This window comes from Podarcis gaigeae (assembly GCF_964106915.1).
Source record: "Podarcis gaigeae genome assembly, chromosome: 8".
NCBI lineage: Eukaryota > Metazoa > Chordata > Lepidosauria > Squamata > Lacertidae > Podarcis > Podarcis gaigeae.
In genome coordinates, this window is record NC_139684.1 from 80415951 (window position 1) to 80430500 (window position 14550).

At 49.6% G+C, this 14550-nt stretch overlaps 2 protein-coding genes across 4 annotated transcripts in view; both read left to right on the plus strand.

Annotated features, from left to right (window-relative positions):
- TMEM145 (transmembrane protein 145) overlaps window positions 1-1139 on the plus strand; it is a 34727-nt gene extending 33588 nt beyond the window's left edge. For both annotated transcript variants that reach the window (XM_083753948.1, XM_083753949.1), the window contains exon 15: window positions 43-1139. In XM_083753948.1, the coding sequence (XP_083610074.1) occupies window positions 43-264 (222 nt within the window). In that variant the 3' untranslated portion in view covers window positions 265-1139. The remainder of the gene's footprint in view (window positions 1-42) is intronic.
- A 6220-nt stretch (window positions 1140-7359) lies between these two features.
- Window positions 7360-14550, plus strand: part of MEGF8 (multiple EGF like domains 8) — a 59106-nt gene continuing 51915 nt past the window's right edge. For both annotated transcript variants that reach the window (XM_083753562.1, XM_083753563.1), the window contains exons 1-7: window positions 7360-7457; window positions 9207-9470; window positions 10737-10900; window positions 11215-11421; window positions 12636-12816; window positions 12980-13068; window positions 14244-14466. In XM_083753562.1, coding sequence (XP_083609688.1) covers window positions 9284-9470; window positions 10737-10900; window positions 11215-11421; window positions 12636-12816; window positions 12980-13068; window positions 14244-14466 — 1051 coding nt within the window. In that variant the 5' untranslated portion in view covers window positions 7360-7457; window positions 9207-9283. The remainder of the gene's footprint in view (window positions 7458-9206; window positions 9471-10736; window positions 10901-11214; window positions 11422-12635; window positions 12817-12979; window positions 13069-14243; window positions 14467-14550) is intronic.

Here is a 14550-nt window from a genome sequence, read left to right on the forward strand (position 1 = left end):
GTCCGCTCTCACATGGCTCTCCTTCTGCCTTTTCCCATCCAGCCCCGCAAACAGGTGGAGGAGACGTCATCCGCCGACCATAACCTGACCCCCAGCTGCGTGGTCACCACCTCGGAGCTCAGCGGTGCCCCTGTGCTGTTGAAACCGTCCCTGGGGGGCGAGACCCAGCCGCCCCCCTATCAGCTCCATGCGCCCCAACTCCACCAGCACAATGGCTACACCGAGTATTTTAGCATGCACACGACGGGCGCCCGGCCCGTCTAGGCTTCTCCTTGACTGTCCTGATCCTTTGTGGCTTCCTACGCTTCCTTTCTCAACATTTTTCGGGGGGGGGGGGCCTGCCTCAACCCCCAACCCCGGTTTCTCCTCTGGGCCCCCTCCTCCTCGCTCCATCTTCTGCCATCTACTATTCCAATTTGTGTCCTACCATATCAGAGGGCTATTTTATCCTGTTGTCTCTCTGGAATGCCAGAGTTTAGTGAGAGTACAGGGACACTGGATGCTGGCATGGGGTAGAATTGGGGTTCCCCCCACTCCCCCCATCTTCCTGACCCCCCACCTCGGTACGACAGAGGGCGTGACTCCCCTCCTCGCCTAATTAATTGCCTAAAAGACATCTATCTGTACGATACATCCCTGTCCTTCCCCAAGCTATGGTTGTACGCTGCCTGCCACTGGGGGAAGCCAGGAACTGGATTAACGTGACCGGCGCGTGATTTTCTTCCACCCCTATTTCTGTCAGAGCGACAGGCCAATCTTTGGCTGCCTTCTCCCCTGTAGACAGTCTGACCCCAAAGGGAGGTCACCATAGCCTTCTCACAGCCGCCATTGTGGTTGAACGACTCTCCTGCCTGGATGCAGATGGGAGGGACTGCAGACATCCCGGCTCAGGCTGGCCTTGTAACAATGTTCTCCTGTATTATTGCTCCCTCCTGATGCTACCCTTTTCCTGCTACTGTACAGTGGTAGCAGGCATCCCCTATTTCCCGTTTCCTTGACACCCCGCCCCCGGGTGGCGTTTGCCCTCCTCCCCTTCCCCGTGACGGTGCTGTGGGTTCTGCTCCCTGATGACGGTGAATTTCTGAAATCCACCAGAGTGGGCTTTTTTTGCCAAAATAAAGAGGATTCTTGTGTTTTTATCTCACTGTGAAGGCATGTGGCTCCTTTGGGGAAACAGGTGGCCATGAAAGGAGGAAGAGGAAACTGGGCATGGAAAACTTTAATCATTGCCGTGTATACAAAAAGGCTGATGGTCACATTAAACTCTTTGCTCTCTCAGGGCACATCTGCAGTACTGCCAGTCCCAAACATGTTTTTTTTTGAAGTGACATGGCTTCTGAAGAAGGAACCCTAGGAACTCGAGCTCTTTGAAAGGACTAGGGAATACAGTTCATGTTGGTTTAAAGTAGGTTGGAATTTGTGGCTTAGATGTGCTGTTTAGACTGCATCTACAGCACTTTTTTCATCGTGGGGCTGCTAACTTTGGAACTACAGTGGTGCCCCGCAAGACGAACGCCTCGCAAGACGGAAAACCCGCTAGACGAAAGGGTTTTCCGTTTTGGAGGCGCTTCGCAAAACGAATTTCCCTATGGGCTTCCTTTGCAAGACGAAAGCCCATAGGGAAATCTCCGGGACAGCCGGGAAGCGCAGCGCGTCTTCCCCACTGTCCTCGGACCTCCTCTGAAGGCTGGCGGTGGGGCGGAGAGACCTCCTCCCCCCGCCAGCCTTCGGAAGGCTCCTCCGAAGGCTGGCGAAGAAGAAGAAGAAGAAGAAGAAGAGTTTGGATTTGATATCCCGCCTTTCACTCCCTTTAAGGAGTCTCAAAGCGGCTAACATTCTCCTTTCCCTTCCTCCCCCACAACAAACACTCTGTGAGGTGAGTGGGGCTGAGAGACTTCAAGGAAGTGTGACTGGCCCAAGGTCACCCAGCAGCTGCATGTGGAGGAGCGGAGACGCGAACCCGGTTACCCAGGATTATGAGACTACCGCTCTTAACCACTACACCACACTGGCTCTCAGGCTCCTCCGAAGGCTGGCGATGGGGCGGAGAGCCCTCCTCCCCCCGCCAGGCTTCGGAAGGCTCCTCTGAAGGCTGGCGGCAGGAGGAGGTCTCTCCGCCCCACCAGCAGCCTTCGGAAGGCTGCTCCGAAGGCTGGCGGCGGGAGGAGGGTTTTCCTTCCCACCGCCAACATTCAGAATGCTGTTCTGAATGTTGGCGGTGGGGAGGAAAAACCCTCCTCCCACCACAAGCCCCGGGAACAGAGGAGAAGCGCTGTGCGCCTTCCCCTCTATTCCCGTACCTGTGCTGAAGGCTTGCGGTGGGGAGAAAAGCCCTTCTCCGCACCGCCAGCCTGGCAAGCAGTCTCCATAGGAACGCATTAATTGATTTTTAATGCATTCCTATGGGAAACCGTGCTTTGCAAGACGAAAAACTCGCAAGAAGAAAAAAACTTGCGGAACGAATTAATTTCGTCTTGCGAGGCACCACTGTAGGTTGTGGACACAAACTCTACCTTTAAAGTACACCTGGTGCACCTTTCCCCCCTTGAAGTATCATAGGCACTGTAGTCTGTTAAGGATTGCTAAAGACTGTAACTCCTTGAGAAGTAAACTACAGTGCCCAAAATTTGTTGAGGGAAAGAAGGTGCTTCAAAGGTGCTTTAAAGATAGAGCACATTCACAACATATCCCTTGTAGCTGATCCTTCAACAGGAACAGATTCTGCTTATCCCCATGCTGTGAAAGGCTTCTGCAGATCAAGCTGCTTTTAAAGGTGCATGAGCAGCCAAACTATTTTTTTCCTGGTCTGCTGGCAACTGTATATAATCCATAGCTATGCCTAGTGAGGGACAGGGATAGGATGTATTTACCGTATTTTTCGCTCTATAACACGCATCTGACCATAACACGCACGTAGTTTTTAGAGGAGGAAAACAAGAAAAAAATATTCTGAACAAAACAGTGGGTGCATGATTTTTATGGTTCATGCTGTGGCCACAGACATGTGATCTGATGGTGAGTTTGGGGTAGCCCAATGCAAAAATCCTGAGGATCCATGTGGATCCGTGCTTTGTAACCACGTTTTAAGTGGGGAGGGAAGGAAAAGCACTCAAGGGACAAGGAGCACGCGTGGAGAAGGAGCTTTTCGGTGAGCTGAGCGGGGAGGAGGGAGGGAAAGAGCACTGTTGCTTTAAAGGTATACTTAAGGTACTTGCCCTGTGCCTGGGTTTTTTTTTCCATTTAACAGTTTGCAGCCTTTTCCTTCCGCTCCTTGTTTTGAGGCAGAATAGATTTGAGCAAGTGAGGAGGACTTGGATTGCAGGGGATTCACCATTAGCTGTGTAAAAGCGCTCCTCCTTGCAGCCTGAGTGATAAGCAGCCACCAGCAGCAATAGAATGGAGCACAAAAAAGTGCTAGGGGCACTAGGACCCAGACAATGCTCGAATCTATCCTGCCTGAAAACAAGCTGCTCCCTCCCAGCGGATCAGCTGAGACGCGGGGATTTGCGAAGTTTTCCCCTCTCCCTCATCCCCAGCCTTTTTTCTTTAACTTCCTGGTTTTCACTGCGTGGCTCAGAGCTCGAGGTTGGTTTTATTTTGCTGCTGGTTGCTTAAATTTTATCTTTCCTGCCGTCCCTCTGCAGCCTCATTGCTCTGTTTAGAGAGCGCACGGACCTTTGCTAGCGTCTGTCCCTCCTCCGTGTAAGCGGCTGCTGTCCGCTTTGCTGCCATGGCTCTCCTTCCCTCCCTCCTCCCCGGCTCCAGGTCGCTTTAAAGCAAGCAAAGCGAGAGAGCCTCGTAGAGTGTGTAAGCGGCTCCGCTCTGCTTGACTGACGGCAGCCATGGCTCCGATCCGTGCATTCGCTCCTTAACACGCACAGGCATTTTCCCTTACTTTCTAGGAGCAAAAAAGTGCGTGTTTTGGAGCGAAAACTACGGTAACTCTTTTCTTCAGGGTTCCCTCAAAATTCAACACAACAATCTTTCTCTTTCTTTCTTTGGTGATCACTCGTAGCCGAGTAAGATTGTCTTCCATAAACACGGATTTAACAATGAGTCCTTAAGTGACTGTGGAAGCCAATTCTGGAACTACACGTCCTTCCACAGTTCCACATTTGCTTCTTTTTCTCTGCCCTTGGTTCCAACAAGTCCATGATTGTATGAAGGTTCCTCCACACCCTGTATTTGTGGCTGGGCAAACATTGCCATCCCAAAGTGGCTCGACCACCATCTAATCTCCACGGTGTAAGCTTCATCCCTCCACTACATTATGAGCAAAATCCAACACAGGCTGGGGAGGGGGCGAGTTAAGAGACCCACCAAGCTGAACACATCCTGCCAACCACTAGTGAAGGTTCCACCAGAAGCACTTGTCTGTGAAACCTCCTCCTCTTTGGAGTGACTTTCCAGGCCGACAAAACACAGGGAGTGGGGTGTCAATCACTTGGGTGGCAGCCACTGTGTGTGACTGGTGCCCTTCATTCATCTTGGTGAGTCACAATGGCGCGGATCTCTGTTGAGTGAAACGGGAACTGACTTGTCTGTTTTGACTGTCGGACCCATCTTCAGAAAATGCAATGGCGCCCAACGCGTTCTCTGCACGGTGCTGAGTCATTCCGCTTCTCCCAGCTACAGCGGAGTTTCTTCAGCAGTCGTGTGCCTGTGTGTAAGGATTTATCATCACTGCAGTAAAACTCTCGTACACAGCTTCTTCTATTCTACGAAGCTTTAAACAATAAATCAGCCATGAGAGAGCAACGACATGTTGCCTCTCCTTTGCAGCCAAAATGGAAAGTAAAAGTAAGTTCACATTCATAAGTGGAACACACGGGGGGGGGGGGGACTGGATGTCATTTCCCTGTAAGCTCTGGGACTCCTCACAATCTCAAGTGTGACTGCAATTGTCCCAGTTATTGTGAGTGCCTCCTCTTGGGTGTGGAAGATGCAGAAGAAGCCAGATTCCTGCAGGCAGCACACGTAGTTTCCGTCATTCTTGTTGAAAATGCATTGAAGCATCCAGGTCTAGAACAAACTCCTTCAAACTTCAACAAGACCCGTAGTTCTGCACTGCTTGCAACTGAACAGCATCTTGAACAGGAGGCAGTTACCACTGCTATCGGCAAATCTGTTGTGGGGGGAAATCCCCTGGGAGCTGGTTTGCAGCAATAAATAGAAATGTATCTGTTGAGACTTGGGCACAAATAGCTCCCCTTCTCAAGTTGAGCTGCTTTTTATTGCATCTGTTCGATTCGTTATCCACACTTGGATTCTCGCAACTTTTGTCAAGCACTGGGCTTGTGGGTTGAATGTTGCAGGGAGCTCTGCAGTGATTGCATCAAGGTAAGGAATGGTCCTCTTAGTGGTACAGCTCATGTTTTGCTTGTAGAAGGTAAGGTCCCAGGTTCAATTTCCCACATCTTCACCTAGAAAGATCTTGAGTAGTTGAGCTGGAAATGGCTCAACTACTATCTGGATATTTGAAAGGTTTCTTCCAGTAACAATTCTGTGACAGGCTGACCAGTGTTCCGACTTGGTGTAAGTCAGATTTGTGTGTTCTTTCATGGTTGGGTGGGATGGGGGTGAAAAGCATTGGGAGGGTTGAGTAGCAGAGAGTTTGGTTGCTAAATCCCTGCAGTTTATATTGACTTGGATAGCAGAGGAATAGTTTTAATGTTGTGGTAGCCAACGTCTGAAGAGTACTACATTTGTAATGGGTGCACTGCACACGACTAGCAGTAAATTCCAGAGTCATCCACCCACCCACCCACCCACCCACCCACCACCGTAGACAAAGGATGGTGAATGGAAACATGTTTTAAAAATATTATTAGTATATAGAGAAAACAGACATTCCTAGGAGAAGGCATTCTGCAGCAGATGTTCCAATACCGGAAAATGGATTCTTGCCTTTTTACCTTTCAGAGTTACTCTGTTCCATATATGTGCCAAGCCCATCAGCTTGTCCATTGCATTAATCAACCATACAGTTTTTCTTGTGGTGGGTGGAGACACCTGTTCGAAATAAAGGGTTGTTGTTTCCTCTATTTCCAAAAATAAGTATCCCCAGATTCCTGAATTCCTGAAGAGCATTCAGAAGCATAACAACCCACAAGCCTGTTAATATCAGTCTATTTCATTCAGCCATTAATAAACAGCAATACAATGACCAATAGCTAACCACACATTTGTGGATCAACGGTCTAGCGCAAGAGTGCGTTGCTTAACTACAACTCCCAACCATCTCTGGCTATTGGCCATGCTTGCTGGGGCTGTTGGGAGTTGTAGCTCAGCAACATCCAGAGGGCCAAAGGTTCCCTTCTCACCGTACACACACACACACACACACACACACACACAAGCTCACATGGGCATTCAATCTGTATGTGAACATGGATCACAAAAAAATAATTTTGCACATGTTCATGTGCCATCTTTGCATTGGTAGTGCGGGATGCAGAATCTCTGAGGAGACAGAGAGGCATTCTTGGTAAGCTCCTTCCAACCAAAGGATTAGCAAATATTGTGTCCCCCTGCCCAACAGCCGTTTGGTAGGGTGGGTGGGTGTGTTGCTCCATCCCTTCCGCGTAGGCTTTGGGAGGAGCCTCCTTGCTGCCTTCGCAGAAGTCTGTGCCGGCGTCTGCGCGTCTGCCACTGTCCGCGAGGCCTCTGATCCCCCTTGGGACACGCACAGGCAACCTTCCCCCTAAGGCATGGCCAAACTTGGCCTTGCAGCTGTTTTGGGACTACAACTCCCATCATCCCTAGCTAACAAGACCAGTGGCCAGGGATGATGGGAATTGTAGTCCCAAAACAGCTGGAGGGCCAAGTTTGGCCATACCTTGCGCCTACGCTGTCCACGCGCTAAATAATGAGCTTCACAAGCCTTTGCGGGTGCGGGTGAAAAACCTACAAAATTCACACCCCCCACCCAAATTCAGGAGAACGGCACTCTGCACATGTTCGGTGGTGCTGCTCTCGGAAGACAGGACTGCCTGAATCTAACAACAGCAGCAATCCCAACTCGCTATTCTCATTGTAAACGGGATTTTTTTTTCATTATTAAAAACAACTATTATAAAAATAGCAATGATTAATCACTAGACATAATCAAATGAGCGGGTGTATTAGATTTCATGGTAATAAAGAAACATCCCGCCTCCGGTCCCTCCAGTTGCCATGACAACGGTCCTCGGCGGCCTCCACACACTCACATCGGCCTAGAACTCGCCGCTCTAGCCTCTCGCTTCCCCTGCGTCCTCTATGGTTCTTCAATCGCCCGTTGCCTTTCCATAGAAATCAGGGAACGTCCGTGTTCCGGTTCCCCTCTATCCCTCTCCCCCATTCTCTATGCGCCGCGCTCCTCCCGCGGGCCGCTCTGGCCCCGTCGTCTTGCTGCGCCTCATCGGTCCCGGGCTGCGCCTCTCTATGGGCCGCGGGGGCAGCGGAGTCGGCGGCAGGTGGGTCTTCGCGGGGGGGATGGGGAGGTGGGTCTTCCCCTTTCCCGCATTCCCCCCCTCATTGCACGCTCGCGCATGGTCCCCCCTTCGTAGGCCCCCCTAATAGACCTCACCTGATAGACACCCCCCCCCCTTGACCCTCACCTTCCTCCTCCAGAGAGTCCCCTGGCTGCAAAGTCACCCGTTTGCAGGATTTATCCCTTTCCCAGCCCCCACGTTCGCCCCACTCATCATTTGTTATTGTTATTATTAATTATGTATACCGCCCTGAGATTTACTGGTGAAGGGTGACAGTATAGAAATACAAGATAAAAAACCCCCACGAAATTCACAATAAGTGGAAGGACAAAACAGAAACAATAAGCCCTCTCCTCTCCCACAAACACACGTCGCCTCCTGGGCTCTCCTCGTGAACCTCCCTTTCTATATATACACACACAGTGTAGGCGCATTTCTGTTCCATGCTGCAGCCCCTCTGGGCATCTCGAAGGTATGATTCTCACAACCCCAAAGACTTAGCAGGGACTCCCCTCTCCCTTTAGGGTCTCCTCCTTTTCAAAGACCTGTAACTCCAGAAGTAATGCTTAAAAGGAAAAAGGGGGGGGGGGGAATTCTGCTCTGGACCTAAGTTTCCTCCTAGGAAACTTGTTTTGATTCCCCAGCTGGGACCAGTTCCAGGGAATTTCTTCCCTTCTGTTTTGGGTTTCTCTTCCTTTTCCCATAAAGCATTTTTTTGGGTGGGTGGGAGGATACCAAACACACATGTGACACCTACACAGTGCTTTTAAAAAAAAATGTTTAGGGGTACTGTCATTTTGACGCAAGAAAATCACCATTTTATAATTCAAATCGGGGGAAATACAGTAAATGGACAGAAGTACAAAGATTCACAAAATGTTTAGGGGTTTACGTATCCCTGCATCCCCCCAGAAAAACAGCACTGCATGTACACACCCGGTTTGCTTTATGGGGAGTGGGTTTGTTATTGGTGTAAGGCAGCCTTCGCCAAGCCGGTGCCCTCCGTGGGAGTTGTCCGAACATCTGGAGGGCACTGGCTTGGCAATCGCTGCTTTAAGGCCTGAAATTTAAGCTGCTTGTGAGAAAGGATTGGAAAGCCCTGACTGCAGTTTGGAGGCACTGTCCCCTTTACGCCACATCTCTCTTTATTCTGTCTACATCCTGTCCTGTCCTATACCTATTACTCGAATTCAGCATTTGTAACAAGTTGTGGATCTGAGCCATGTCTACGTTCTGGGAATGGGAGGTTTGTCAAAAGTTACCTTTCGCTGACTTGGTGCCTTCCAGATGCTGGAGCTGGGGCTGATGGGAGTTGTAGTCCAAAAAACACCTGGAGAGAAATGAGCTGGTGAAGGCTGTTCTATTGTGCTAAACAACTCCTTGCCTTTCTCCTTGTGCCCCAAAATCTCTCTGGGCCATCTTGACTGTTCCACTGCCCTCAAAAGCTTTGGTGGGATGGCGGTTCGGGAGAGGGAGTTTTCTCCAGCAGCCCCTAAGTTGTGGAACTCCCCACAGAGATGCACCTGACACCCAGTCAGATGGGCAGGGTATAAATAATATAATTATATTTATTTTTTTTATTATTTTGGCACTTGAGATGTATGTTTTTAGGATGCACCTAATTTTTTGTGATTTTAAGTTGCAACGGGCAGTGCGGATGATGGCGATGATGAAAATGAAAATAAACAGTATACTCTGCCCGACCTCCGAAGTTCTTCTCTGCTCTTTCAGGCTGGATTATGGCATTCCCTTCACCTTTTGGACTGTGCTGAGCAGCCTCCAAATTGTGGGGAGATCCAAAGCCCATCATGGACTCCTTATTGGACGGCTGCCTGAGGTTGCTGGTAACGCTGCTTTTAGCCCTGTGTGGGATCCACTGGGCCAACGGTGGCGACTGTAAGGGGCATCGCCAGGTCCTGCGCAGTGCGTCAGGCTATGTGACGGACGGGCCAGGCAACTATTCTGTCAACGGCAACTGCGAGTGGCTAGTGGAAGGTAGGAATTTGGGGAGGCTTCTTTATTTATTATTGGAAGTATATAAATCTACCTCCTTTATCCGAAAGTCCTATGGTGGCTGTCTGCAACAACCTAAACTAAAAATAAAAAGTAGGATAGAACAGAGACTTTAATTACAAACAAAACCAGCAACCAAAGTCCTGGACCCTGAGATCATCTTCTGAGGCCCTTCTTCCTGTGCCTCCTCCATGAGAGCCTGGAGGGTGGCAACATGAGAACAGGGCCTTTTCTGCAGTGGCTCCCCATTTGTGGAATTCTCTCCCCAGGGAGGCTTGCCTGGCGCCTTCATTGAACACCACTAGGCGCCAGGCAAAAACATTCCTCTTCAACCAGGCCTTTAGCTGATTAATATTCTATAGCCTTTTAAACGTGTCTGTGGGAAGAAAGTGTTTTTATTTTGCTGTTTTGTTTTACTTACAGTGGTACCTCTGGATGCAAACGGGATCCATTCCGGAGCCCCGTTCACATCCTGAAGTGAACACAACCTGCACGGGTTGCGATTCGCATGCACGTGACGTTATTTTGACCGTCTGCGCATGCGCGAGCGGTGAAACCCGGAAGTAACACGTTTCATTACTTCTGGGTCGCCATGGAGCGTAATCTGAAAACGCTCAACCTGAAGCATATTTAACCCGAGGTATGACTATTTACTTGTTTTTATCTTGCATTTTATTCAGTGAACTTCCTTGAGATTTTACGATGAAGGGTGGTATATAAATCTAATAACTAAATAAAGATAATAAAAAAAGTTTTCCCCACCCATTTGTTTCTACCTTTAAATATAGATCAGCCAGTTAATGATACATTTGAGAAGTTCTGCTAAATATATCAGACGTGTGATCAGAAGAAGGGTGATGGAGGGGTTCTGTGCCTCCCAGCAGTTAGATGGAGCACAGAAATTCCGCAAGTGCCCACTTTTCCTGCTGCAGAAATGGGAATTGTCCCTTCTTGAATACCTATCTAGCACACAGCTGTTGGCGATGCAGAACCTTGTCCCCATAGAGGTGAAAGAGGAAGTGAGAAAAGTTCTGTGCACTTTTCACAGGACAAAAGGTGACCCCACTCAGTGCCTCTTGGACCAAGGGGGCTAAGAAGCTTAGTGGGCTCTAGGGGAAGACCCTCCAGGGCTCATGGGAACCATGTTGGTACCCCCTGCCTTACAGGAGTTAGGAAATGATGAAAATGCACTCTTGGTCCTGTGCCTGGTATTCTAACCCTCCCGCCCCACTTTTCCACCCTGTTCAGCTCCCAGCAGCAGCTACCGCATCCTCTTGACGTTCATGTTCATGGACACTGAATGCACCTATGACTACCTGTTCATCTACGATGGAGATTCTCCCAGCAGCCCTTTGCTGGCCAGCCTCAGTGGCAGCACCCTGCCCCCCACCATTGAGGCCACCTCTGGCAAGGTACTGACCCCAGAGGTTGGATGGGCTCAAGTTGCAACCAATAGACATAGGCCTGGACCCGTGGGCATGGAAGGGCTCCGTGGCCTGGAGGTTTTGCTCTGGGGTTTGGGAGGTGGCCACTCACGAGTGGTTGTTGAGATGAGGTTGGAGATTACTGCATCCTGGGGAGAGGAGTGGAGACTCTGAGGGGCACACGGGGCACGTAGCTGTGGTCTCTTAAGGGACACGCGAATCGTGTAATTGTGATCTTGGGTTACATGTGGGGCTTGTAGCTGCGATCTTGGCACCATCCCGCCCTCTTAACTCCTTGGCAGATGCTGCTGCACCTGTTCAGTGATGCCAACTACAACCTCCTGGGCTTCAATGCCACCTACACGGTCTCGCTGTGCCCAATGGGCTGCTCGGGACATGGGATCTGCGACAACGATGGGCACTGCACATGCTTCCAAGGTTGGGGCGGCGAGGGCTGCTCCATGCCTGACTGCGTCACCTACTGCCAGAGCCATGGCAGCTGCAGCCAGGTAAGACTTGAGACTTTCCAGATCTCACCATGCTTGCCCCATAAAGAGTATTTGTAGCAGCCAAGAGTGTGTGTGTGGTAAGGGGTGGTCACCCCAAACCTCTTGCCCTAGACACAGCTTTCTCCTGTCTTTCTCCTGTAGCCTCCATCTTGTATTTCTCGAGTGGGGGCATGCTTTTTGCAAAATAAAAAAAACAGAGAGACAATTCGAATTCAGTTCCAGGAACAACTGAGTTCTACACAGCTCTCTGTTCTGGACTGTCTTGCAAGAGTGGTCCATGCTCTGGTTATCTCCCGCTTGGACTTCAATGCACTCTGCGTGGGGCTACCTTTGAAGGTGACCCGGAAACTACAACTAATCCAGAATGCGGCAGCTAGACTGGTGACTGAGAGTAGCTGCCGAGACCATATAATGCCAGTCCTGAAAGACCTACATTGGCTCCCAGTATGTTTCCAAGCACAATTCAAAGCCCTAAACGGCCTCGGTCCTGTATACCTTTAGGAGCGTCTCCACCTCCATTGTTCAGCCCGGACACTGAGGTCCAGCTGCAAGGGCCTTCTGGTGGTTCCCTCACTGTGAGAAGCGAAGTTACAGGGAACTAGGCAGAAGGCCTTCTTGGCAGTGGCACCCACCCTGTGGAATCCCCTCCTACCAGATGTTAAAAAACAACTATCTGACTTTTAGAAGACATCTGAAGGCAGACTTGTTTAGGGAAGCTTTTAATATTTGATGTTTTATTGTATTTTAATATTTTGCTGGAAGCCGCCCAGAGTGGCTGAGGAAACCCAGCCAGATGAGCGGGGAATAATAATAATAATAATAATAATAATAATAATAATAATAATAATAATAATAACAACAACAACAACAACAACAATAACAATAACAACAACAACATTGCCTAATCTCTGCTACTTTGTGTAATCTTATTCTGCAGTTTTTGTTATTTTGCCTCATTTCCCCCCTGGTTTTTGCTTCTCTTGGGGAACTCTTTGCAAGCACCAGATCTTGGCCTGCTCCGTGTCTCTAATCTTGGAAATCTCATTTGGACGTCTCTCGGATACCTGCAGTTTTGCTTTCAAGCCTAGACCCCTAGGCACAAGGGCTACCTTTCCCCCTTGAGATGAGTTTCTCCTCCCTGCCTGCGGGCCAGTGGCGCTTTGCAGGGAGCCTTAGGTTTTGTTGTCCTGACAGGGTTCACTGCTTCTCCACAGGGCTCAGATCATTGCCGGTGCGAACCTGGCTTTGTGGGCCGGGCCTGTGACTTAGCCCTGAGCGAGAACCAAGGAGCCGGCAAGTGGTACAACGTCAGCGCCCAGGATCCTAGTTTCCGGCCCCGCACAGCAGCGGCTGGTGCCTTCTTGCCCTCCACTGGAGGACTGTACATCTTTGGAGGTCAGAAATTAATCCAGTTATCCACTCCTGTGGGGTGGAAGGAAGGGAGCTGCTCTGGGGATTTGGGGTCTGCAGTCCTGGGGTGCTTCCTTTCCCTCCTGCAGTCCCTAGGGGCGCTTCCTTCCTGTTCTGTAGCCCCATGGCTTTTCTTCTTCCTCTCCAGGTTTGGATCTGAACACGGCCCTGGGGGACCTCGTCTTCTATAACTTCACCACTAACGTCTGGCATCGGCGAGTGCTCAGCCCCTCTCCGGTAAGCGTCTTCTTTCCTTTGTCGCCCAGCAGCGATTTATGCGGCACTTTAAAATTCTGTTTATTTAGAAAATATATAAACCACTTGGTCAGGGGGGGGAAATATCAAGCAGTGTATAAATGAAATGATAACTAAAACATGACTAAAATCCATAAACCAATTAAAAACAAGTACAGTACAGTGGAACCTCGTGTTACGTACCACCCCCCTTATGGATGCTTTGGGTAACGTGCTCTGCTTAGCCGGAAGTAGATTCCCCTAGATGTGACTTGCCCCAGGTTGTGAGAGGAAGTGGCACGGCAGCAGCGGGAGGCTCCATTAGCGAAAGCGTGCCTCATGTTAAGAATGGTTTTGGCTTAAGAACAGACCTCCGGAACGAATTAAGTTCGTAACCAGAGGTACCACTGTATATATAAAATTGGCATCATTCTTTTTAAAATATGAAGGTTTTTTTTTAAAAAAAAACACTATTAAAAATAAGTATAGATTAAAAAAATCTAAACAAGGCCCTTTAGGGCCCATGAACCTGAGATGTTTATAGCATCCTCATAAAAATGTAATGTGTGACTGCATCATCATTAATGTGTGTCTGCACACATCCGACTTGGTGGAATGCTCTGTCCCATGAGACCAGGGCCCTGCAGGATTTAACTTCCTTCTGCAGGCCCTGTAAGACAGAGCTATTCCGCCTGCCTTTCAATTTGATCTTAGCCCGATCTTTTATTCCCCTTCCTTTCCTTCCCCTCCGCTTTTTATGAAGATTACCCCCTCTGGGATTCCACAGCTAACTCTCCCCTGGTCTCCTCGCTGGCCCAAATAGGCCTAATTTAGACAGCTAGCCCTGGTGATCATCTAATGTGTATTGGATGGATTTCCCCCCTAAATTGATTTTTGAATTCTGAATTTATTGTTATTCACATTTTATACTGTATTTTATGTAGTTTTTTGTTGCATCAGTTAAGTGTTTTAAATTTGTTGTTAGCCACCCTGAGCCTGGTAAGGACGGGGTATAAATAAAAAAAGTATTATTTTTATCTCAGAGCCAGGAGGCTGCCCCTTGAGCCTTCCTTGCAGCTGTTTCATGTGTGAAATGGCCCTGGGGGGAAATCTGCCCCACTGTGCCTTGATCCCCTACCTCCCACTTGTCTAACTCCTTTGTCCTCCCCCTTTTACAGTCGGCCCGCCACTCCCACGTCGCCGTGGCATGGGAGGGATTCCTGGTCCTCTTTGGGGGTGAGCTGGCCAGCGGCTTTCTTACAAACGACGTCTGGATGTACCTGCCCTGGGAAGGCCGTTGGCAGGAGCTGGTGCCCCTCAACACCACCTGGTTTCCTCCACCTCCCGGGCTGGCCGGCCACGCCTCTGCCGTGGTGAATGAATGGCTTTACGTATTTGGAGGTGAGAGCAAGAATCACAGAATCATAGTCCAGCCTCCCTGCAATGCAAAAATCTCAACTAAAGCACCCATAGTCATCCAACCTC